Source organism: Neomonachus schauinslandi, chromosome 4, assembly GCF_002201575.2.
Source record: "Neomonachus schauinslandi chromosome 4, ASM220157v2, whole genome shotgun sequence".
NCBI lineage: Eukaryota > Metazoa > Chordata > Mammalia > Carnivora > Phocidae > Neomonachus > Neomonachus schauinslandi.
Genome location: NC_058406.1, coordinates 60,273,567 through 60,300,679, shown reverse-complemented (window position 1 = coordinate 60,300,679; position 27,113 = coordinate 60,273,567). Strand labels below are relative to the sequence as shown.

The 27,113-nt window shown below is 34.3% G+C and overlaps 2 protein-coding genes across 4 annotated transcripts in view; one reads left to right on the top strand and one right to left on the bottom strand.

Annotated features, from left to right (window-relative positions):
• Window positions 1–415: 415 nt before the first annotated feature.
• On the bottom strand, window positions 416–7,592 carry FPGT (fucose-1-phosphate guanylyltransferase). Of its 3 annotated transcripts, XM_044914053.1 has the most exons (5): window positions 7,443–7,592; window positions 5,676–5,843; window positions 4,218–4,310; window positions 2,334–2,399; window positions 416–1,589 (listed from the first exon to the last, which is right to left on the bottom strand). In XM_044914053.1, the coding sequence occupies exons 1-5, from the start codon at window positions 7,522–7,524 to the stop codon at window positions 943–945; spliced, it is 1,056 nt and encodes a 351-aa protein (XP_044769988.1). In that variant the 5' UTR covers window positions 7,525–7,592; the 3' UTR covers window positions 416–942. The 3 variants fall into 3 exon arrangements, with proteins under 3 accessions (XP_044769988.1, XP_021533793.1, XP_021533794.1); XM_021678118.1 differs by having other exon boundaries at window positions 416–2,399; XM_021678119.2 differs by lacking the exon at window positions 2,334–2,399 and having other exon boundaries at window positions 1,069–1,582.
• A 208-nt stretch (window positions 7,593–7,800) lies between these two features.
• The window catches only part of LRRIQ3 (leucine rich repeats and IQ motif containing 3), a 191,064-nt gene continuing 171,751 nt past the window's right edge, over window positions 7,801–27,113 (top strand). Inside the window, exon 1 of the mRNA XM_021678115.1 lies at window positions 7,801–7,839. The gene's annotated coding sequence lies outside the window, so the exon portion shown is untranslated. The remainder of the gene's footprint in view (window positions 7,840–27,113) is intronic.

Below are 27,113 nucleotides of genomic sequence, written 5' to 3'. Positions count from 1 at the left end.
AGTTTTGTGTACGTGTATGCTTTTGTATGGACAGAACTTTAGGGAAAAATTTTAAGATATAGGAACACATGGGGGTGTCCAGGTGGCTCAGTTGTTAAGCATCTGCCTTGGCTCAGGTCATGATCCCAGGATCCTGGGATTGAGCCCCGCATTGGGGCTCCCTGCTCAGCGGGAAGCCTGCTTTTCCCTCTCCCACTCCCCCTGCTTGTGTTCCCTCTCTTGCTGTCTCTCTCCCTGTCAAATAAATAAATAAAATCTTAAAAAAGATATAGAAACATATGTCCAAGTTTATAAGGTAAAATAACACATATACACTTTTAGTTTTATTTTGGTAAGAGCAATAAATGAGACAGATTTTTATCATCAATTTCAGAGCTATTTGCATCTAATTATTTATTAATTAGATAATCACAGTATTTTAGGAATTGATTTTATCAGAATTTGTGAGAGATGGATTTCTTTCCAAAAAAGTATTTCTACAGTATTCTTACAGTGCTCTGAAGACCTTGTAGTATGCTGTTTTTATCAGTTCATCAGAATAGGACTACTATGCTCAAAGAGAGAACTGCCAATAAACACTTAGAATAGTACTGAAACCAAAGCCCAAAAAGAAGATGGAAAAACTCTAAAGGTATGTTTAGAAAATTATTCAAAACTACTATAGTACTATATGAACACAGCAGTGCTCCACAAATCCATCTTTAATAAAAAAGAAAATTAAAATAGTGCTAAACATCAAAAAAATCCCTTTTCTGAGCTCACAGCCTTGAAATATTCTTTCACCAAAATGGATGATTTGTATTTTTGTGTTATTAATATTATGCTACAACAATTATGTTAACATAATTTTCATTGATTCACTTCAAAGAAACAAACAAAAATCTATAGAAAACTCTTCTTTTTGTAGTCTTGCTCAATCAAGAATGGCAAGGTGTAGGATATTTAAGATGTCTCTAAATCAGACTGTTTTGCATTTAAAGTAATTTCTAGAAAAATTTGCTCCCTGTAAGTTATCATGTCTTCTACATCTTTGTAGACAAGCATTTCTTCAATGGACAACAGTTTATAGTTATTCAGGCTGAATGCTGATTTGTTCTGTATAGCATTTAACATTTTTAGGGATATTGTAACTGAATCACTCAAAGAAGAACAAACTGGGAAAATACGAGCATTCCACAAACTCAAACATGTCTTGTTTCCAGAGAACAGTTCCTCTGTAACTTGCAGATTCCAAATATCTAAGCATGACAGGAAACAGACTCCAAAGAACTGAAGTAACTTTATATCTGACAATGTTTTAACGTTCTTTTTCAAGTTGTCTTGCACTCCAAATGCCATAGTTGAATACTTTAAGAGTCCATTCATCTTCAAGCTTAAGGAACACACAAAAGAATATGCAGGCAGGACAGCTGTTGCTATGATATGACAACCACTAATAATGCAGTTTTCCCCAACTGCAACATCGGGCCCCAATCTGGAATACTCCACAACTGAGCCAGTTGCCACAGAACATCTTGAATCCAGTATACTTTGAATGATACAGGATGTATTACCAGAGCATTCTGGTATTGCAGAAAAGATGCTAAAAGCTATGGGCTGTAAGCCAAGCTCTGACTTCAAACTGCTATCTGAAGTAAAATGAAACAAATATTCTTCAGTTGTTCCAATGTGATAAAATTTGGAGTTATTAAGAACAACAACATTTAATGAGGTTCCTTTAAGAAGGTGAAATATTCTCTGCCTAATGTCTATCAAGTCTGCCTCTTCTTTAGTGACATTTGATGTGTTTCTGGTGTACTCCACAGTTGCTCCAGGTCCCAAAGCTTGCAGAAAGTCTCCATAGGCATCTATTTCACAGTTCAGTGTGCCTATTTTCTCAAAAAAAGCAAGTAACTTTTTTGCTGACTTATGATCCATATAAAACAAGCTGTCTGTGTAGACATACTCAGAGTCTAACTTAAGAGAGGGAGTACCACCCCTAGCAAAGTCCTGTTGAGAAATATTTCCAGGTCTATATACAGCATCAAATTGATGCATCTTTTCTATGCTGGGCTTATGAAGGAAACGATGGCAAGACCTGTTTTCAAGGTCTCTATATTCTAAACCATTAAAAGGTTCTAAGACAAATACTCCATGTGTGGTACCAACAGTCAAACTCGAAGGATGAGCTAAAGCAGTAAAGCCAGGTTTGTCAAATCTAATAAACTCACATTCTCCAATACTATAAAGTTCAATATCATCTGCACAGGTAACCAGAATCCCAGGATTCATATGTGAGGGGAAATCAATGTACATGGCTAGTTTTAATTCCAACATCTGATAAATGGGGTTACCAAAAGGTAATGCAGTGAAAATTTTGCCCAGAGCACTTGCATTTGGAAGGCGTTGGCTGTAACCACCTATATAAAATTAAACAAAATAACTGTTTTAAAATGTTTATAAGTCTCTAAGATTTTAAAAACCCAGGGGCATCAGTCCCAATGCAAAATATCTCTAAAGATATTTAATATATATAATACAGTACTATAAAACTCAGGAAAGAATAGTAAATTCCAGGTTACAAATTCAAGAGCAATTCTCCTGTAGTGATTTGATATAATGCAATGTTAGATTAGGAAAGAATTCTATTATATTTTAGAGGCTGTGAATTGTTTTGAATCAATTGTACAACCAGTAAAAAGAACCATGGGCTAAAAAATGATCTTATATTTTAAACAATAAATTGAAATTGCAACAATGTTTTAAATCCTACATTAAGAATCCACTTCATAGTAAGGAAAAAAGTCACAAAAAACTAAAATACGAATTCCAAAATATAATTATTAAACAGTAATTTTCAGATGCAGTGTTTTTCCTCAAATTATTACATACAGTCAAAGTAAGTAACGGTGCATTTACTAAAAAGCGTTTTAAAATTTATACTTGTTTTTAATTTAAACAGGCTTTTTCCCTCTGAGTCTTAAGACTTTTTAAAAATTCCTTGAAAAGCATGTTCTCTTAAGTACATTAAATAGTTTACATCATTTTTATGTAACTAATTATATTGAAAAGCAGCATTAGATAGTAGAAAGAGTCAGACAAAAACAGGTTCAAACTCTGGTTCACCGCTTTTTAGTTGTTTATCTTTGGATTTACTCCAAATTAGCAAATGTAGAATACTTGCTTTACTGTGTTTTATGTAAAGCACCTGTACACAGTATGTTGTTCAACAAATGAGAGCTAGTACTTTCTACTTTTTTCCTTTTTCAAAGACTAGCCAACACTTAAGTGTAGCATTGTAAGAATTACCTTTTTTTAACTATATTTTCTTAGTGTCTGACTTAGTTTTTACTAAATTGGTAATAAATAATATTGGTTTTGGAATGAGCTATAAATTTGAATTTTTCTACTTTTTTAGAGTTAGTCTTAAAATCAGAACTTGGATGCTTTACTTGATACCGTCTTTATAAAGAATCATTGTTCTGTATACAAATCATAAGAAATAAAAAGTGCCTTGGAAGCCATGTAGATGAGTGGCTCTAAAACACCTGTCCCTGAACTAGTGCCAGTCCATAATAACATTTTTATCAGCTCCAGTACATACAGAAGAATAACAGAGGTTTGCATATAACCCAAATTTTCATCCAACTAAGTTTACTGAATTAAGAAAACTACCCTTTATTCTGAGATTATTTCTTTCCCACTTTTCTGCTTTAAAATGTCCTCCTCTAATTTTCCCTCTTACATACTTTCTCGTTCTCTCCATGTTTTGTCACCACCCTTTCTTTTGTTTTTAAACTCTTTTAAGGATTGTGAACTTTTGCCACTAATAATCAAATAAAAATTCATGGTAGAAGGTTTTTGGCAAAAGTCTGGGAATCCCAGTGCTAAGTCAGCCTCTCCCCTACAATAATAATCCCTTTTCAAGCATTATCAAGAAATATTCATTATTTTGATGAGTTCTATTTTAGGAAAATAATTTTCTATATACATACTAAAAACAATATCCATGAAAAGTTGATGATGTATGTGATCTATAATTTTAAAGATACATTTGTGAAAAAACATTATGCTGCTTTCAAATATCAAGAAAAGCATGAAATATTTGTTTTCAAAGCAGAGTAACTTCAAAGACAAAAATTAAAAAAAGGAGAAGGAAGTATTTGCAAGGTAGAAAAAAGTCCCTAAGGTATCAAAGGTAAAGTGTAAATTAGTGAAAAGAAAATGTATAACTTTACCAGAATGAATTAATAGGATGGTAAAAGAATTCCATTTATCTCCATATAGCTTTTCTAAACATCGAAGGGCACAAAGTGTGGATCCTCCATTTCCTTAAAAATAAAAGTTAAAAAACACAATTAATTTCATAGAAACCTACTGAAAATTTGTAATTACGGTAAAATTAGGTGTTATAACTTTAAAGACAGGGCCTTTGGCTACAATTAACTAGGCAGAGAGCAAAGGTATGGGCAAAAGAATCACATTAAACACACGTTCCATAGCATTTAAATAAATAAACAATTAGCAATGAAACCCAGAGATCAGCACTTGGTAATCAATGATGAGCATTATAATTTCCTGAAAATAATAATAAAGAAGTGATAAATTAGACAATTTGCAACACAAGAAGACCGTAAGTATACACATTCATTTGGAATTACAAACTGAAAAACCCATTAAAATAATTCTCTCACATGACAAAACCAAATATTTGAGTTAGATTTAAAAAGATCTTAAATATAACTACACTTACCAGTTACCTTGGGCAAGTTATTTAACTCTCTGTGCCTCAGATTCTCATCTATATGATAGGAATCATAAAAGTACTGACTGTACCATTATGAGGATTAAAACACAGGTTAATTAGATCAATGCCAATGTCAGATATAGATACCCTGTATGGTATCAAGGGGCTTCAGCTTTAAGTATCACATAGAATGTGGCCCCCAGAAAAATAGCATGTATTTTTATTTGCAATGGAAGGTCAAAGGCAAAGTTGACTTAAACTGGGTTTTTAAAGTACGTATCTATGACACTCAAGCCATTAGATTGTGCTCTTTTGCTTTCTGCATTGTGGTTCCAAGAAGCCAAGTTTATGTGCGTGTGTGTGTATGTATTTTTTTTTTTTTTTTTTGCTGATTTGCAATCTTCGTGTAAATTTGAACTATGGAGCTGGGAGGGACCTTAAGAGCCCTACCGATGAAGTCCAAAAGAATATTCACCATCTAAGTAAATTTATTAAAATTAATAAAATTATTGGGCGCCTGGGTGGCTCAGTTGGTTAAGTGACTGCCTTCGGCTCAGGTCATGATCCTGGAGTCCCTGGATCGAGTCCCTCATCGGGCTCCCTGCTCGGCAGGGAGCCTGCTTCTCCCTCTGACCCTCCCCCCTCTCATGTGCTCTCTCTCTCTCATTCTCTCTGTCTCAAATAAATAAAATCTTTAAAAAAAAAAAAAATAAAATTATTTTAAATAACATTCTGCAAGTTTTTCATGGTAAGCACAATGTGTAAGAACAGAATGTTATGCCTTTTATCGTTCTTAAAAAAATTGTAAATTTACATTAAATTTTTAAAGTTTGGAAAGACTATCGAAAGAAAGATACAGAGCTCATAAATTGTGAGCCATAGGAAAGCTTTTCTTCAGTGATCGTTATGCCCAGAACCTATGATTTAAATCTGACCATATAGAGAGTACCAATTTTGGCTCCAGCAGGATCAACAAAAACATGATATTGAACTCCAAGGGGTAGCTCCTTTTTTTTCAGCTTTTCTGACAGCTGTTGCTTATAAGCAAGTTCCTGTTTTTCATCAGCTGCTGTTATTGCAACAATGTCCCAGAATTCTCCAGCTGCCACAGGTTTGCCTAGGTGGAAAAAGCAGGGAAATAAGTATCAGAAATCTCTAGCTGTTACAGGTTTACCTATTTGGAAAGAAAAAAAAAAAAAAAGATTATCTTCCTAAATCTATCTTCTCAGAATTAGGGGATAATTAGTGCCTAGCTAGTATAATTCAAACTAGTTCTATTGAAAATTGTTCACAAATTTTGCATTTTTTCCTTTTAGATTACTTGTTCCTTTTATGGTTTACAGTTCATTTATTCACATATTCTGAAAGTTGTTACATTTCTTAAGAGAAGTACTTTTGCCTTGCTAAAATTTACCTTGATTCTTAAATAACGAGACAAAAAGAGTATGAATCTTCAGCTGTGAAAATCAATTTTTATATATCAGGACCCACTTAGTGTTTGTTGGCTAAGTTCAATTCAACCCAAAGATCCATTCCTACAATGTTGCTGTTTTTTCAATTTAGGTACTTTATTTTTTATTACCTTAAGATAAGCCATGCATGGGTTAGCCTGGTGATGGGTATTAAAGAGGGCACATATTGAACAGAGCACTGGGTATTATACGCAAACAATGAATTACGGGAGCACTGGGTGTTATATGCAAACAATGAATTATGGAACACTACATCAAAAACTAATGATGTAATGTATGGGGATTAACATAACATAATAAAATTAAAAAAAAAATACAGGCTGAACTCAAAAAAAAAAAAAAAAAAAGATGAGCCATGCAAGTTTGCAAAGGCTTTGAAGTATGATCTAAAATTCTGGATAACAGAAAAGTTCCCAACTCCTTGATGAACTCATTAAAACAAACAAACAAACAAAACACCACCAACAAAAAAACCAGACTGAATTTTTGGTAGACGTTGAAAACTCTTCTTTATTGGTAAACAAGATGAATAAGGATTCTTATTAGTTAACAAACAGGATTTGTCAAAATCTAATAGTGCTGAACATCTTACTGTCTCCCAAGTATTATTTCCTGTATTTTTAATGCAGTAACTTCATCAAAAATATGACTAATTTTATTAGATAATTGTACAAGGAATGACAAATGGCAGTCTTTAATTTTTTTTTGATACAAACTACCCCTTTTAAATTTTAACCTATAATTCCTTCATGTCTTGTTTTTTACTCAGTCTGCATTCACAGTATGGAACAAATTGGTGAAGTAGTAAGGGGATTGTAGAAGGCTAAAATCAGGTATGTATTGGTCAAAGCACTTAGATCATTTAGATTTATTTTAAATAACTATTGTTAATGAGCTAACCAAATGCTTAACTTGGATTTATAGCTTCACTAGTCAGATTAATACTTTTTTTCTTCTTCCTTCCCTCTTATTTTATAATAATTATTATTTCCCTCTCTCTTATTTTAAACATATATATATGTTACTAGGAATAAAGTCAAAGAAATAAAGTAACAACATAACGTAAAGAAAGGACAGTGACAGAACAACAAAAAAAATCAAGAGGAGTATTAACTACGGCAGGGCCTGTGTCCTAAACCCGAAGGTGAGAAGCAGACAGGAAGTGATAGTCCAGCAAATTTCCCGGAACGCAAAGCACCGTCCCTGTCCACTGCCGGGGATAGCTGGGGTGCCCTTTTTGCTACCTCTCAGCTCTGAAAACCTCCGCAATTTTCGCTGGGTGGCTTCTCGCAGAGCTACGCCTAAGGGTGCAACTGCAGCAGCCATAGCAACACCGTCCCCAAAACCAGCAACAGGCCTTCCAAGTAACCGCCGCCGAGCACAGCACGCATGCGCCCCCGAATGTAACCCGTTCCTGGGTCCTGTTTCGCCTCTGTCCCTCCCTTTACGTGCGTCACTCACGTAACCACGCCCCCGAAGCTCCGGCCTGCCGGGAGAAAACCTTGCGGGACTGAGTCCAGAGTCTGGCCTCGTTTCCCTAGCAACCGACTCCGGAGCAGATGAACAGCTAGCGATTTGTCGGACTGTGCCGGGTGTGGGCCGTTTGTTCCTAACTCAAGGCCTTGTAGACCAGTTGACCCGGTGAGTGGTTCGGGTTGGGCGATAAAATTGCTAGAACTGACCCGCTAAGAAGACGAAACTACAACTTAGCTTCCAGCTTTCTCTCGAAAGGTGGTTCGTCCTTTCTAACTCGCGGTTTGTTTCAGCCAGGAGCAGTTCCCAAAGACCTCTTGACAGTTAATTCCTCCCGCAGGGTCGTCACCTGAAGACATCTGCTCCAAGCCTAGGTCCGGATATATAGTCTGAACATTCAAAATCTGTATTCTCTTCAGGAACCTTAGGTTTGTGGCTTCTTTGCCCTTGCAGTTCTTAGTAAGTGAGCCTCTCCACCCCTCAGTTTTGAGTTCACTTCAGAGGATTTTGTAAATTGTATATAATTCAGTCTGTGATTAGTCCCTTAACATTTGTGGTATTGGGTTTATTCACTGGCATTCTTTTATATGTGCAGACTGATCAAACACTTTAAATAACATTACTGGGAATAAGTCAGACCTATTAGATGTATTTTTGGTAGGTATCTATAAGTATTTCTCTTGTAAAGCACAAGTTTATAATGAGTTTTACAGATTAATCTGTTCATCTTTACATATGTTCTGAATCAGAATAATGACTTAGTGAAGGTCTCACAATCAGTAGTAGAGAAGACTTAAGCACTATTTTTCAACCCCAAACCCACAAATCATCTACCACACCATGCATTTTGATTTATTTTAGATACCTGTCTTCATCAAACTCTTCATCAGTGCCATAGGCAGGCATTCAGGGCTCTAAAATACAAGTTCTTCCCATGAACTTTTTATTTTTGTTTGTTTGTTTTTTTACTAAAGACTTGGCTCTGCATTTAATTCTGTATTTAAAGAGAAATCATTTGGGTAAAAAGGGAGATTAGTTTTTCATAGTTTCATCATTTAAAAGTTTTTTGTTGTTGTTAAAAACAAAACATTAAGAACACTTAGAAAATACAGAAGGCTTGAGTGAGGTGAGAGCAAAAGGGAGTGAGCAATACAGGTCAGAGAGGTGACAAAGGCTAAAGAAGGGATTTTGGTTTTTTGTCCTAAGTGAAACAAAGCCATTGCAGAGTTTTGATGTGACTTGCCTTATGTCTAAAAAGATTGCTCAGAAATGTGCAAGTAGACTATAGTGGAGGGTGGGGCAAGGATAGAGTTGGTGGAGACTTGGCCATGATAGTAACAGTCGGGATGCTGAGAAATTGACTAGATTCTGGACATACTTTTGAAGGCACAGTCAATACAGTTTTGCTAATGGTATGACTATGGAATGTTAGAGAATGAGAGAAATCAAGATTGACCCCCCGAAGGATAGAATGGCCATCAATTGAGATGGGAAAGGCTATGGATGGGGAATGTTGGTAATAGGGAGAGTCCACAATTTTGGTTTTGGACATGTGGAATATATGGATGTATACAGATGTGTGTGTATGCACTACAAATGTAATGGAAGTTTGTGTGTGTGTATGTGTCTTAGGCATTATACATATGAGTCCAGAGTTCATGAGTGAGGTCTGGGCTAGAGAGAGAACTTTAGGAATCCTCAGCATACAGATGGAGTTATTTTTATTTTATTTTATTTTTGAAAGTTTTTATTTTAATTCCAGTTGGTTATCATATAGTGTAATATTAGATTCTGGTGTACATAAATGTAGTGATTCAACACTTCGTAGAATACCTGGTGCTCATAACAAGTGCACTCCTTAATCCCCACCACCTATTTAACCCATCCCCCACCCACCTCCCCTCTGGTAACCATCAGTGTGTTCTCTATAGTTAAAAGTCTGTTTCTTGGTTTGCCTCTCTGTTCCTCCCCAACCCCCCCAATTTGCTCATTTGTTTTGTTTCTTAAATGCTACGTATGAGTGAAGTCATATGATAGTTGTCATTCTCTGACTGCCTTATTTCGCTTAGCATTATACTCTAGCTCTATCCACACCATTTCATTCTTTTTTTATGGCTGGGTAATATTCCATTGTGTGTACAAAATCTGCCCCACCCCCTCAGATCTAGGATTAGGATTTGGTTTAGGACCAGAATAATGGTTAGGGTTAGGGTTGGGGTTAGGGACGGTGCAAGTGTCTGTGCCTACTGTGCTGTGGTTCAGAGACCTCTCCAGAGGGATAACTTTAGGTTTAGAGTTATGGCTAGGGGTTAGATGGGGTTAATTTTAAACTACAAAACTAGATGAGATCCTAGGGGAAGAAAGGTTAATAAAGCTTATAAGCTCAAGAATTGTGCATACTAACAAGGTAAGCAATGAAAAAGTGACCAAATAAAGTTTTGGATAGTGATAAGAATAGTGAAGGGACTAAAACAGAGTGATGTAATAGACTCTATTATATAGAGTATTAAATACAGCATTTCTTGGACCTGGGAAGGATTGCCATAGAAATTGATATTATTTTTTTCTGATATGATTATTCATATAAATGTGCTGGAAGTAAATATACCACATTATCAGCTATGGTTTTTGTTCTTCCCTCTTTTCTGTTCTTCTCAAATGTTCATTAATATTAATTTTTAAGTAAAAATGAAAAAATATTGAATACTGTGTGAGTGGAAGTAAATTTCCTTGGAAGTTGATTGTAGGAGGTAAAAAAGTCTAGGGATTTAAGTTTATGTTTAATATAATCATTTGCTAAATAGTTATAAGCTACAGTAACCAGAATAAAATATACCAACACAGCTAAGTAGTAAAATCATTAATTCTGTATAAGTAAAACATGATGGAAATGATGTATTTAATCATGGATTCCACATTTCAAAAGGAACATCAGACAAACTGAACTATAATAAATTGAAAAATGATATTCTGTAGAGGCATTTGGGCTTTTTTTTCTGTGGGTGGAGAGTAGAGAGTATCTGAAGAAGTTCCATAAAGAAGAGTGAGATAGATTTTTAAAAGAACTTTACAGAGGCATAATTTATATACAATTAACTTAACCTGTTGTAAGTGAACAATTTAATGATTTTTAGTAAGTTTACTGAGTTATTCAACCACTACCCCAATAAGATGCATGTGCTTGTTTATAGTTAATGACAGGTTGCTTTTATTACTATGGATATAACCATGACTGTTGTGTGGAAGTTATAGAGAAGCACATTAAATTTGTTTCCAAACTTTTTTTTTTCCTTCTTCACAGGAAGACACTGAAGCCAAATGAAGAGGGTCCTAGAGCATGGACTATGATGCTCATGGTGCTAGGGCTCTGATCTTTTCCATTTCTTTTGCTTTCTCTCTCTGTTCAACTACTGTTCCTCCTCCTACTCTTTCTGACATGTGGTGTAAGCAAAAACATCTTTTTATTGTTCCCTTCATTTGAATTTGTTTATTCAACTAGCTTGTTCTCAGCTTATTTCTTTAATATTTTTTTTTTTCCTTGTTGAAGGAACCCTCACTCTTCTCACCCTTCTGGAGAGCCAAGGACAACTTTTTCCCTCTAACTTCTATTTGATGTCCTCCCTTAGTATTTTTTTTTTTTTAAAGATTTTATTTATTTATTTGACAGAGAGAGAGACAGCTAGAGAGGGAACACAAGCAGGGAGAGTGGGAGAGGAAGAAGCAGGCTTCCCGCCGAGCAGGGAGCCCGATGCAGGGCTCGATCCCAGGACCCTGGAATCATGACCTGAGCCGAAGGCAGGCGCTTAACAACTGAGCCACCCAGGCGCCCCCTCCCTTAGTATTTTTTAAGACTTTATTTTTTAGAGTAGTTTTAGGGTCACAGCAAAATTAGAAGAAAGTACAGAGATTTCCAGTATATCCCCACATATACCCACATATGTATAGCCTACCTCATCAATATCCCCTGCCAAAGTGGTACACTTGTTATGGTTGATGAACCTACATTGACACTTCATAATCACCCAAAGTCCATAGTTTACCTTACATTTCATTCTTGGTGTTGTATATTCAATGAGTTTGGACAAAGTAAGATGACATGTAACACTCGTTAATAATATTGAGAATTTCACTGCCTAAAAATTTTCTGTGTTCTGCCTATTCATTCACCCCATGAACTCTGCAACCACTGATCTTTTTACTATCTCCGTATTTCTGTTTTTTCTATTATGTCATATAGTTAGAATCCTTCACTATGTAGCCTTTTCAGATTGGTCTCTTTGACTTAGTAATATGCATTTAAAGTATACCATGTCTTTTCATAGCTTGATAACCTATTTCTTTTTAGTGGAGTAATAGTCCATTGTCTGAATATGCCACACTTTATCCAGTCACCTACTGAAGGACATCTTGGTTGCTCCCAAATTTTGACAATTATGAGTAAAGTTGTTATGAACATCCATGTGCAGGTTTTTCTGTAGAAATAAGTATTCAACTCCTTTGGATAAATACCAACAAGTGCAATTACTGGATCTGATGATAAGGTATATTTAGTTTTATAAGATACAGCCAAACCATCTTCCATACTTGCTGTACTATTTTGCATTCCTACCAGCAACGAATGATAGTTTCTTTTGTTCCTCGTCCTTGCCACAGTTGGTAGTGTCCATGTTCAGGATTTTGGTCATTCTAATAGGTGTGTAATGATACCTGATTGTTGTTTTAATATGCCACCTGTATGTCTTCTTTGGTGAAGTTTCTGTTAAGGTCTTTGGCCCATGTTTTAATCTGGTTGTTCATTTCCATATTGTTCCATAGTTTTAAGTGTTCTTTGTATATTTTGGATAAAAGTCTTTTTTCAGATTTGTCTTTTGTAAATATTTTCTCCCAGTCTGTGGCTTGTTTTCTCATTCATTTGACATTACTTTGGTAAATTATATGTCTTTAATTTTAATGAAGTATAGGTTATAAAATATTTCTTTCATGGGTTATGATTTTTTTGTTATTATACCTAAGGTCACCTAGATTTTCTTCTAGGAGTTTTAAAGTTTTGTGTTTTAATTTGGATCATTGATCCACTTTGAATGAATTTTTCTGAAGGTGTAAAGTGTATGTCTAGATTCATGTTTTTTTTTGTTTGTTTTTGCCTGTGGATGTCCAATTTTTTCAGCACCATTTGTTGAAAGTATTGTATTGTGTTCTTTGTCAAAGATCAGTTGACTATATTTCTATTTATGGACTCTATCCTGTTCCAATGATCTGTCTGTTGTTTTGATAATGCTACACAGTCTTGACAACTATAGCTTTATAGTAAGTCTAAAAGTCTGGTAGTTTCATGCCTCCAACTTTGTTCTTCTTCAATAGTGTGTTAGATATTGTGGGTTTTTTCCTCTTTTATCAACTTTAAAATCAGTTTGTTGATAGTGATAAAATAATTTGCTGAGATTTTGAATGAGATTGCACTGAATTTATAGAGCAAGCTGGGAGGAACTGACATCTTGATATTGAGTCTTCCTATCCAGGCTATCAATGCACATGAAGTCTCTCTCCGTTTATTTAGTTCTTTGATTTTGCTCATCAGCGGTTTGTTGTTTTCCTTCTATAGATCTTGTACATATTTTGTTACATTTATACCTAAATATTTCATTTTGGGAGGTGCTAATGTAAACACTATTGTGTTTTTAGCTTGTTCATTGCTGGTATATAGGAAAATGTTTGGCTTTTGTGTATGAACCTTGTGTCTGCAACCTGTTATAATCACTTATTTGTTCCAGGGTTTAGTGGGGGTTTTTTGTTTGTTTTGTTTTTTATTGATTCTTTTGGATTTTCTTTTTTTAAATATTTTATTTATTTATTTGAGGAGAAAGTGAGAGAGAGAATGAGCATGAGTGGGGTGGGGTAGGGACAGAGGAAGAGGGAGAAGCCGACTTTCCCCTGAGTAGGGAGCTGGGCTTTGATACTAGGATGCTGAGATCATGACCTGAGCCTAAGGCAGATGCTTAACCGACTGAGCCACTCAGGTGCCCTCTTTTGGATTTTCTATGTAGATGATCATGCCATCTGTGAACAAACACAGTTTTATTTCCTCCTTCCCAATCTGTATATATTTTTAAATTTCCTTGCCCTGTCTTATTGAAATAGCTAAGACTTTCAGTAGGATGTTAAAAAGCAGTGATGAGTTGGGTCATCCTTGCATTGGACCTGATCTTAGTGGGGAAGCTTCTAATTTCTTACCATTAAGTGTGATGTTAGCTACAGAATTTTTATAGATACTTTTATCAAGTTGAAGTTCTCTATTCCTAGATTACTGAGAATTTTTGTCATGAATAGAGTTGGATTTGATCAAATGAATTTTCTGTATCTGTTGAAATGATCATGTGATTTTTCTTTTTTTTAGCCTGTTAATGTGATGGATTACACTAATTGGTTTGTGAATGTTGAACCAGACTTGCATACCTGGGAAAAATCCCACTTGGTAGATTCTTTTTATCCATTGTTGGATTCAATTTACTAAATTTTTTTTTCAGGATTTTTGCATCTGTTTTCAGGAGAAACATTGGTCTCTTCTTTTCCTTTCTTGTAATGTCTTTGGCCATAGTGTTAGGATAAAGCTGGCCTCATAGAATGAGTTAGGTTTTGCTTCTATCTTCTGAAAGGGATTGTAGGGAATTGGTATAATTTCTCCTGTAAGTTTTGGTAGCATTCCTCGGTGAACTCATATGGGTCTGGTGCTTTCTATTTTGAAAGGTTATTAGTTATTGACTCAATTTCTTTATAAATATCTGTCTATTCAGATTGTCTATTGGTTCTTGTGTGAATCTTGGCAGATTGTGTCTTTCAAGGAATTCGTCCATTTCCTCTAGGATATCAAACTTTTGTGCATGGAACTGTTCATAGTATTTCTTTATTATATTTCTAAAGTCCATGGGACTGTAGTATTGTCCTCTCTTTAATTTCTGATATTAATAATTTGTGTTCTCTCTTTTTTCTTTGCCTGGCTAGCGGTTTATCAATATTGATCTTTCCAAAGAACCGGCTTTTGGTTTTATGGATTTTCTGTATTGATTTTCTGTTTTCAATTTCATTGATTTCTCCTGTAATTTTTATTTCTTTACTTATGCTTACTTTGGATTTGATTTGCTCTTTTTTTTTCTAGTTTCCTAAGGTGGAGGTTTAGATTATTGCTTTTAGATTTTTCTTCTTTTATGATATATGCACTCAATGCTGTAAATTTCCCTCTAAGCACTGCTTTTGCTACATCCCACAAATTTTGATAAGTTGCATTTTTATTTTCACTTAGTTTAAAATATTTTTAAATTTCTCTTGAGATCTTTGGCCCATGTGTTACTTAGAAATGTGTTGTTTAATATCCACATATTTGGGGGTATTCTAGCTATATTTGTTATTGATGTGTAGTTTAATTCTGTTGTAATCCAGGGCAGACGTTGTATAATTTCTGTTCTTTTAAATCTGTTAAGTTGTATTTTAGGCCCAGAATGTGGCCTATCTTGGTAAATATTTATATGAGCTTTTGATGAATATACATTCAGTGGTTGTTGGATAAAGTAGTCTGTGGATGTCAATTATATCCTGTTGATTAATGGTGTTGTTGTGTTTAACTATGTTCTTACTGATTTTCTGTCTGTTAGATCTGTTCATTTTCTGATAGTGGGGTTGAAGTCTCCAACTGTGATAGTGGATTCATCTGTTTCTTGCAATTCTATCAATTTTGCTTCACTTCCCTTAGGTGCATAAACTTTATCAGTTGGTATGTTTTTTTGGAGAAATGACCCTATTCTTATTATGTAATGCCATTTTTTTTTTTTTTGACAGGGAAAGAAAGAGAAAGAGTGAGCCCAAGTAGGGGGTAGTGGGAGAGGGAGAAGCAGGCTCCCTCATGCACAGGGAGCCTGATGTGGGGCTCCATCCCAGGACCCTGGGATCAGGACCTGAGCTGAAGGCAGATGTTTAACCAACTGAGCCACCAGGTGTCCCTGTTATGCCATTCTTTATCCTGATAACTTCTCTTGCTTTGGACTGCTCTGTTTAAAGTTAATATAGCTACTCCTGCTTTCTTTTGATTGGTGTCTGCATGGTATATCTTTCTCTATCACTTTATATGTCTTTACCTTTAAAGTGGGTTTCTTGTGGACAACATATAATTGGATTTTTTTTTTTAAGATTTTTTTATTTATTTGCGAGAGAGAGAATGAGAGACAGAGAGCATGAGAGGGAGGAGGGTCAGAGGGAGAAGCAGACTCCCTGCCGAGCAGGGAGCCCGATGCGGGACTCGATCCCGGGACTCCAGGATCATGACCTGAGCCGAAGGCAGTCGCTTAACCAACTGAGCCACCCAGGAGCCCTAATTGGATTTTTTTTTTTTTTAAAGATTTTATTTATTTATTTGAGAGAGAGAGAATGAGAGAGAGCACATGAGAGGGGGGAGGGGCAGAGGGAGAAGCAGGCTCCCCGCCGAGCAGGGAACCCGATGCGGGACTCGATCCAGGGACTCCAGGATCATGACCTGAGCCGAAGGCAGTCGCTTAACCAACTGAGCCACCCAGGCGCCCGGATTTTTTTTTTAATATCATCTGATAATCTCTCTTAATTGGTTCATTTGGACCTTGACATTCATAATGATTATTGATATATTTGGATTAATATTTGCGATATCCATTGTTGTTTTGTATTTGTTGCCATTATTCTTTGTTTTTATTTTCTGTCTTTCACTCTTTTTATGTCTTTTGTGGTTTTAAACGAGCATTGTATATGATTCCATTTTCTTTCCTTTCATAGCATTTTTTTTTTAATTTTACTTATTTATTTGACAGAGAAAGACACACAGAGAGAGGGAACACAAGCAGGGGGAGTGGGAGAGGGAGAAGCAGGCTTCCCGCCAAGCAGGGAGCCCGATGCGGGACTGGATCCCAGGACCCTGGGATCATGACCTGAGCAGAAGGTAGACGCTTAATGACTGAGCCACCCAGGCACCCCTCCTTTCATAGCATATTGGTTATGGTTCTTATTTTACCATTTTTAGTTGGTTGCTCAAAAGTTTGCAATACACATTTATAACTAATTCAGTTCCATTTTCAAATAACACTCTACCCCTTCCCAGGTAGTGTAAGTATAATTAGAAAATTAGAAAATTTTATTATAATTATAATAAAATTATAATTAGAGAATAAACCTAATTCTTTTTTTCTGTCTCTTATATATTTGGTGCTTTAATTTCACATGAATGTAAACATTCATGTATGTATGACATATGCATAAACTTAGATAATTGCTTATATCATTTGCTATTACTATTTTGACAAACTTTTATGTGTTAGATCAATTAAGAATAAGAAAAATAAAAAAAATTTATTTTATGTACACTATTTCTTTCCCAGTGATCTTCCTTGCTTTCTATAGATCTGAGTTTCTGAACTATATTATATTCCTTTTCTCTAAAGAACTTCTTTTAACATTTCTTGTAAGGTAGGTCTACTGGCAACAAATTTCCTCAATGTTTGTCTATGAAAGTGTTTCTCCTTCATTTTGAAAGATAATTTCACAGGGTACAGAATTCTAGGTTGGTGGGTTTTCCTTTTTCTCTCTTTAATATTTAAAACTTTAAATATTTTATTCCATTCTCTTCTTGCTTACATGATTTCTTAAGAGGTGTTGATTTCTATGCAGGTATTTTTCTAGATTTTTTAAATTAGTTTTTATTGTTTTATATCCATCTTCTGGCTCATCACCCTTTAGTTTTTTCAAGCTTATAGTTTTACAGTCAACAAGCATGGAATAAAATTAAAGTTGAAAACTGGTGTTTTCACAAAAGCTTTTTAAAAATTTTTGAACAGGAATATACAGCCTTCTAAATTTTAGAACGCGAATACATGAAAAGGACAGAAATTAAGATGTCTTGATTACAAGTGCATCTTTGATTCATTGTTCCAAATGACTTTTTATGTTATATGAAATATGTGGACTATACCATCAAAATGTAATGTTTTAAGGAATCAGTTTTTTTATCTAAACTTACAAACCAACTAGATTCCATTTTCATTTGCCAGGAGATATATAATATTCTAATTGTTTATTAGAACTCTTCTCCTTAATTTTTAAAGTGCATTTTATGTGTGATGTAAAATCATGGTAAGTCTTCATCAAAACAGTATTGATTCAATGAATTATTTGACCAAATAAAAAGTATTTCTTAAAAAAATAATTGCAGTGTTTATGATGGGCTCAAATATACTGCAGATATTCTAAACTAAAAGTAGTTTGCAACCACAATAGATATAAAATATTCCTAGTTATATTTCCTACAGTTAGATTTTTGAAAAATAAACCTTTATTTTTCCCCTTTTTTCATGATTTTATTTCATTTGCAGAATCTTAGCAAAGTTTGTGGTAATTCTGGAGTCTAGTGTCCAGAATTCAACCTACGTAATAATGCCATAACTAATGCTTACAAAATAAGTTACTGTAACATAGATCACCAAACCAAATATTAAATTTTAATATACTCTTTACTTAAAATAATAATGTATTTGTATACCTATCATCTAAAATTCCAGTGACTGAGTGTGATGCCCAGAGGTCAATGACACAGCAAAACATTTTTTTGAAAATATCTTAAAAATATTTGTTAAATATCCATTTGAAAAGGAATTAAACATACAGAACGTTTACTTTTCAATATTTAATTTAGATATTCATTAATTATAACCTCATTTAGTTACCCTTCATGTGTTTGCCACTGATTTTTTTAAATGAAAAAAGTTGAGAATAAAGATGAGACTTATAGTTGATGTACATTATAGTTTATAAAGACATGGTTTTTATAGTGTGATTAAAAATAAATTATAATTTTAAAATCAGTACTTTAGTTGATACAAACTAGGTTTCCTGACAATGATATTGATTTCTTTTGAACTACAGGACTTCTTTGAAATTGCAGTTGGAGTCCTGATGCTTTATGTAATGTGTTGCTATACTTAAATTTGCCTTTTGAACATTATATTATTATTTGAACTTGATGATACACACATTTATATGTGTATTTTACAAAGTAATTGTAAAATTATCAAAAATCTAAAAGGAACAAAAGTGCCTGGATTCCTCTTTAATTGTCATATTTAAAATTGGCAGTACTTGGTACACAGGCTTTTAAGTATGTATACTGAAAACCAATTGCAGTAGTTTTCAGGTTCCCTTGGTGGTGTAATCATCTGGCCCCATAGCTGCAGAGATAAGATTCAAGAGGTAGACTAATGGGGCCTGATAATTTGTGTTATTCTAGTTATACTGGTGTGCAATAAAGAATAAGAAATAAAATTAAATATTGCATGAGAATCTTCAAACTGGGCTACGTAACAGACTATTTAATTGAATAGTTCGAATAACTGAAAAATACCTTATATTCTGAATGTAGAATGCTAGTTCTTAAAAAAATGGAAATATAGTGTAGTACATTTAATCTTATAACTTACTATATATTAATCTTTCCTTTGGATAGCAATAACTTGATCTCATATAATAGTGTTCTACCCTAGAATGTTTTTTAATATTAAGGTTGTTTATATGTTGGCAAATAAATACTATCAATGGAGATGAATATTGATGCAATAGAGAACACAAATAGAAATGATCCTACTTTAATATGAGAAAGACTGATTTTAAGATTATTTTAAAATTCATATCACCAGCTAAAAAAAAATCAGTTGAGAATGGCTTAAAAATTAAACTCTATAACACAGATTGGGGCACCTGGGTGGCTCAGTCCTTAAGTGTCTGCCTTCGGCTCAGGTCATGATCCTGGGGTCCTGGGATCAAGCCCAGCATAGGGCTCCCTGCTCCGCGGGAGCCTGCTTCTCCCTCTCCCACTCCCCCTGCTTGTGTTCCCCCTCTTTCTGTGTCTCTCTCTGTCAAATAAATAAATAAAATCTTTTAAAAAAACCAACAAACAAAGATCAGTTAATAGTAACCAAAAATATGTTTGCAGGCACCTGGGATGAGATTCAGTATTTAAGCATTTCATTAACTCTGAATGACCTAGCAGATAAGGAAGAAATATATTTTGTAGGAACCACAGAGTTTTTGGAGACACTTTTTTCCCCTCTCACTTAAGACCTGAAAAACAAGTAAAGAGTTGGTTGTTTTTCATTGTAAAAGACCCTTCATATGATCTGGTGAAAGTTAACATTTATAGAATTTCTAGATATTTATAGAGAGTTATGGGATGAGATAATGACAAAATTCTCCCATCCCCAAATATTTGAGAATATAATCAAGGATTATAATAATTTTTTATAAATGTACTTACTGAAAATATATTTATTACTGATTTATTTTTCTTCTGCCTACTTTGGATTTGATTTGCTCTTCTTGATTTAGTTTCCCAAGATGGAAACTTAAATTATTGATTTTATATCTTCTTTTCTAATATGTGAATTTAATGCTGTAGATTACTCTCTAAGCACTGCTTTCACTGCAGCCCACAAATTTTGATAAGGTGCATTTTTATTTAGCTTAAAATATTTTTAAATTTATCTTTGAGCCATATGTTATTTAGAAATACATTGTTTAATCTCCCTGTATTTTGATATTTTCCGGCTTTCTTTCTTTTATTGATATCTAGTTTAATTCCACTGTGTTCTGAGACAGACATTGTATGCTTTCTGTTCTTTTAAATTTGTTAAGGTATGTTTTATGGCCGAGATTATGTTCTATCTTGGCAAATATTCCACGTAAATTTGAGAAGAATGTATAATCTTCTGTTGTTGGATGAAGTAGTAGTGTCAATTATCCAGTTGACGAATGGTATTGTGGACTTCAACTGTGTCCTTACTGATTTTCTGCCTGCTGGATCTATCTATTTCTGATAGAGGGATGTTGAAGTTTCTAAATCCAATAGTGGATTCATCCGTGTCTCCTTTTCATTTCTTTCAGTTTTGCCTCAGGTGTTAATGCTGTTTTTAGACACATGCACAATAAGGATTGTTATGTCTTCTTATAGAATTGTCTCTTTATCATTTTGTAATACCCCACTTTATGCCTGATAATTTTCCTTGCTTTGAAATCTGCTCTGTCTGAACTATTAAAGCTTCTCTAGCTTTTGATTAGTGTTAGCACGGTATATCTTTCTCCATTACTTAACTTTTTTTTTTTTTTACCTTCTTTAATGTGTGCCACAGAAGAATGAATATTGTTAATTGAAAATTAATTCACGTACCATAAAACTCACCCCTTTAAACTGTACAATTCAGTGAAAATATTTCTTTTTTTTAGTGAAAAATATTTCTAAACAAAAACAATGACTTAGTTATTTATCAACAGCTTTTCATGTTGTTAACTATTCTACAATATCAGTTTTAATGCTTTCATAGTATTCTATTGACTATATTAAATAGTTAATTACACTGTTTAAGATATTAAGGATTTTCTGGTATTAAGTGATATCTATATACACTTTTTTTCATATCCATCATTTTTATTATACTTTTTAATTGGGGTATAATTGACATAATATCATATTTGCTCCAGATATACAACATAATGATTAGTATTTGTATATATTGTGAAATGATCAGCACAGTAAGTCTAGTTAACATCCCTCACCATGTGTAGTTACAAAAATTATTTTTCATGTGATGAGAACTTTTAAGATGTACTCTCTAGCAACTCTCAAATATGCAATACAGTATTATTAACCAAAGGCATCAGGCTGTGCATTACCTCCTCATGACCTATTTATTTTATAACTGAAAATTGGTACTGTTTGACTCCTTGTCCTCTTTTGCCAACCCCTACCCCTGCCTCTCTGTATCACTAATCTGTTTGTATCTATGTGCTTGATTTTTTTTGTTGTTTTGTTTTTGTCTTCGAATTCCACATATGAGTGAGATCATTCAGCATTTGTCTTTCTTTGTCTGATTTATTTCACTTGGTGTAATGCCCTCAGGGTCCATCTATGTTGTTGCAAATAGCAGGATTTCATTCTTTCTTATGGCTGAATAATGTTCCATTTTATGTATATACCACATTTTCTTTATCCATTTATCGGTCAGTGGACACTTAGACTGCTTACATGTCTTGGCTATTGTAAATGATGCTAGAATGAATATGAGGGGTACATACATTTTTTTGAGTCAGTGTTTTCCTTGTCTTCAAATAAATATTGAGAAGTAGATTGTTGTATCATATGGTAGTTTTATTTTTATTTTTCTGAGGAACCTCCATACTGTTTTCCACAGTGATTGGACCAATTTACATTCCCATTAACAGTGCATAAGGGTTCCCTTTCCTCCACATCCTTGCAAACACTTGTTATTTCCTGTCCTTTGGACAATGGCCATTCTAGCAGGTGTGACGTGATATCTCATTGTGTTTTTTTTTTTTTTGAAACAGTTTATTGAAATTTATTGTGACGTGTTGTGGCTGTCTACACTGGCTAATTCATAAGAAGAAACTCATTTCAGAAATTCCTGGATTCAGCCTATTCTGATTCATTGTGGGTTTGATTTGTATTTCTTTGATAATTATTGATAGTGAGCATCTCTTCATGTACCATATTGGCCATCTGGATGTCTTCTTTAGGAAATGTCTATTCAGATTCACTGCCCGTTTTTTAATTGGATTTTATTTTGGTATTGAGTTTATGAGTTCTTTATATATTTTGGATATTATCCCCTTATTACATATATGATTTGCAAATATTTTCTTCCATTCAGTAGCTTGTATTTTCTTTAGTTTGATGTATTTTTACCTGATGTATTTTTGCTTTTGTGTCCTTTGCTTTTTGTGTCAAAACCAAAAATCACCACCAAGGCTCTTGTAAAGAGTGTATCTTCTATGTTTTCTTTTAGGAGTTTTAGGTTTTAAGTTCAAGTCTTTAATCTATTTTGAGTTAATTTTTGTGTATAGTATAAGATAGTGGTCCAGTTTTATTCTTTTGCATGTTGCTGTCCAGTTTTCCCAACACAATTTATTGAGGAAACTTTCCTTTCCCTGTTGTATATTCTTGGCTCTTATGTTATAAATCAATTGACCATCTATGTGTGGGTTTATTTCTGGTCTCTCTGTTCTGTTGCATTTAACTACATTTTTTTATGCCAATGCCATACTGTTTGATTACTATAGCTTTGTAATGCAGTTTTAAATTAAGGAGCATAATGCCTCCAGCTTTGTTCTTTCTCAAGATTGCTTTGGCTATTTAGGGTTTTTATGGTTTTATACAAATTTAGGATTGTTTGTTATATTTCTGTAAAAAATGCCATTGAAAATTAGCTAGGAATTGCACTGCATATGTAGATTGCTTTGGGTAGTATGGGAATTTAACAATGTTAATTCTTCCATTTCATGAGCATGGAATAGCTTTCCATTTATTTGTCTCTTCTTCAATTTAATTAATTAATTAATTAATTTCAGTGTATGGGTCTTTTCCTTCCATTGCTAAATTATTCCTAGGTATTTTATTCTTTTTGACACAATTGTAAATAAGACTGTTTTATTAAATTCTCTTTCTGATAGTTGATTATTAGTGTAGAGGAACACAACAGATTTTTGTTGGTTTTGTTTCCGGCAACTATACTGAATTCCTTTATTCAGAGAGTTTTTTTTGTGTGTGTGGGGGGGTCTCTAGGGTTTTCTGTATATAATATGTTATCTGCAAATAGTGACAGGTTTACTTCTTTTTTCCAATTCAGATGCTTTTTATTTCTTTTTCTTGCCTAATTGCTCTGTGGACTTCTAATACTATGTTGAATAAAAGTGGTGAGAGTGGGCATCCTTGTCTTGTTCCTGATCTTAGAGGAAAAGCTTTAGCTTTTACTGTTGTGTATGATGTTATCTGTGGGTTTGTCATATGTGGCCTTTATTATGTTGTTATTTTCCGTCTGTACCCTTTGTTAAAATACTCAGTTTATCATAAATGAATGTTGAATTTTGTCAGGTGCTTTTGCTCTAGCTGTCAAGATGATCATACGATTTTTATCCTTCATTTTGTTAATGTGGTGTATTGAACTGTGGATTTTGATCTATCCTTTATTACCAGGCATAAATCCCACTTCATTATGGTGTGTGATCCTTTTAATGCATTGTTGAACTTGATTTGCTTATATCTTGTAGAGGATTTTTGCATCTGTGTTCATCAGGGATACTGGTCTATGACTGTTTTTTTTGTAGTGTCCTTTTTCTTTTTTTTTTTTTTTTAAGATTTTATTTATTTATTTGAGAGAGAGAGCACATGAGAGGGGGGAGGGTCAGAGGGAGAAGCAGACTCCCTGCTGAGCGGGGAGCCCAATGCGGAACTCGATCCTGGGACTCCAGGATCATGACCTGAGCCGAAGGCAGTCGCTTAACCAACTGAGCCAGCCAGGCACCCTGTAGTATCCCTTTCTAATTTTGGTATCAGGATAATGCTTACCACATAATATGAGTTTGGAAATGTTTTCTCCTCTCCTTTTTTAGAAGAGTATAGGAAGGATTGGTATTAATTGTTTGAATATTTGGTAGAATTCACCTCTGTCACTTTACTTTTAATTTACATATGTCCATTTAAAGTACAATTCCCAGACAACATATAGTTGACATGTTTTTTTGATCCACTCTTTGATCCACGATGTCTTTGTGTTGGTGCTTTGACCATTGATGTTTAAAGCAATTATTTCTATAGTTGGATTAATATCTACTATATGTGTTACTGTTTTCTATTCATTGCTCTTGTTTTTGTTCCAATTTTAGCCTTCAACTCTTTTCTGCCTTTTGTGGTTTAATTGAGCATTGTAAATGATTTCATTTTCTATCTTATCTCAGCATATTTATTTTCTTTTTTTTTTCATTTTTTTATGAGTTGCCCTTGAGATTGTAATAACTCAGGTCCACTCTCAAATAACATATACTACTTCACGTGTGGTGTAAATATCTTTTAAGAACAAGATATTTCTAATTCCTCCCTCTTGTTCTTACATCATTGCTGCCATTCATTTTATTTATATGCATATATAAATATATATATATATACACAGATAATCAAATACAGTTTTGCCATTAGTATTTGAGCAAACTGTTACCCGTTAGATAAACTAAGAACAGGAAGAATAAAGGCTTTTTATTTTATCTTCACTTGTTTCTTCCCCACTACTCTTCCTTTCTTTATGTAGATCTGAGTTTCTGAACTATATTATTTTCTTTCTAACAAACTACTTCTAACATTTCTTGCAAGGCAGGTCTATTGGCAACAAATTCCCTCAATTTTTGTTTGTCTGAGAGTCTTTATTTTTAATCCACTTTTTAAAAGACAATTTCACAGGGCATAGATTTTTGTGTTAGTAAGTTATTTTTTCTTGACAGTAAATATTTCACTCCATCCTCTCCTTGCTTGAATGGTTTCTTAGGAGAAGTTGGATATAATCCTGACTTTTGCTCCTCTGTGGGTAAGGTGTTTCCCCACTGGTGTTTTGTTTTGTTTTGTTGTTTTTTGTTTTTTGCCTTAATCCTGTTTGATGTTTTCTGAACTTCTTGTATCAGAGGGTTGGTGTCTGACATTAATTTGCAGAAATTCTTCCATCATTACTATTTTAAATATTTCTTCTTTTTCTATATCACTTTCATCTCATTTTGGTATTTCTATTATGTATATGTTATACTTTTTGTAGTTGTCTCACAGTTCTGGAATATCCTGTTCAGCTTTTCTCAGTGATTTTTTTTTTCTCTTTGATTTTTGGTTTTGAAAGTTTCTATTAACATATTCCCAAGCTCAGAGATGCTTTCCTTAGGCATGTCTAGTCTACTAAAGAGGCCATCAAAGGTATTAATAATTTCTGTTACAGTGGTTTGGATCTCTAACATTTCTTTTGATTCTTTTTAAAAATTTTTATCTTTCTTTTTACACTGTCTTTTCTTGTTTGTTGTCTCTTTTTTCCTTCAGAGTCCTTAGCATATTAATCATAGTTGTTTTAAATTCTCAGTCTGATAATTCCAACATCCCTGTAGTATCTGAATCTGGTCTTATGCTTGCTGTATGTTGTCTTTTAGTATGCCTTGTAATTTTTTTTTATTGAAAGCCAGACATCATGTAATGGTAAAAAGAACTCCAGTAAAATAGTGTGTGGTGTGGTGGTAGGTGTGGATAGGTCTCAGTTCCTGTGAGGCTGTGCTTCCTAGGCTGTGAATTTCACAAGTATTTCTTGGCCTTCCTACACCTTAGGTGAGACAAGATGGCCTGAGTGGGCTGGAATTGTGTATTTCCTTTCTCCCAAATGGAAGGCTTGATAGAGATATAGTTGGATATTTCCCTACTTCCCTGTCAGTTAGGCTCTGGTAAAACCTCAGTTGTTTGTTGTGTGTTAAATATATTCTCTTGAGGGCAGGCCTTGTTAAGAAGAACAGGGTGGTCTGTTGTATTTCAGAATTATTCCTTTTCTCTCTGTCAGGTGCCTGAGCAGATTTTTCTCCAGTATTCACTCTGAGGACCTGGTAGGGCTCCTGGATGTTTATCTCACAAAAGGATGAGGACTGGAGTTTCTAAATCTGAGTTGTCAATACTTACCTCTAGTTACTTGTCATAGTTTCCTACCCTGGCACTGGTTTCTGCTGGTGAATTTCTGCTCCAGTAATTTACGGATCTTTGTATCCACCTGCTATCCCTCTGATTTTTGATTCAGTGGTTTTCCTTATACCCTCACTTTTCTGATGAATCTAAGAAGAGTTGCTGATTTTTCATTTTGTTCATCTTTTTATTTATTAGAATGGTGTGACAACTTCTAAACTCCTTATATGCTGGACCAGAAACCCAAAGTGCCTTAATTTATTTTTTGAAGACTACATTCTATCTTGAGTTGTTAATTGAGCTAGATTTATTTTAGTAACACTTATTTATAGTGCTTGTTATGTGCCAGACACTATTCTAAAGTCTTTATGCCAACTCATTTAGTCTTCATAGCAATTATATCTGTTTAGTTCTATTGCGATCCTCATTTTATAGGTGACGAAACTGAGGCATATAAGTTGGATACATAACAACTGAGGGTATATAAGTTGCTTGAGGTCACCAAGCTCAGAACAACTTACATTTGTTTCTTTTTTTTCTTTTTCTTTTTCTTTTTTTTTTAAAGATTTTATTTATTTATTTGACAGAGAGAGAGATAGCGAGAGCAGGAACACAAGCAGCGGGCGTGGGAGAGGGAGAAGCAAGCTTCCCGCCGGGTAGGGAGCCCGATGTGGGACTCGATCCCAGGACCCTGGGATCATGACCTGAGCCGAAGGCAGACGCTTAACGACTGAGCCACCCAGGCGCCCTGTTTCTTTTTTTTCTAACTACCTTATAAGCTCAAAAAAATAAGTTCAAAAATCAAACTAACTTCCTTTAACCAGTAGAATGTGGTTGAGGTAAAGCTGTGCCAGTTGGGCTTACCCTTCAGAAGGCCTGACAGGTTCTGCTTTTATACTCT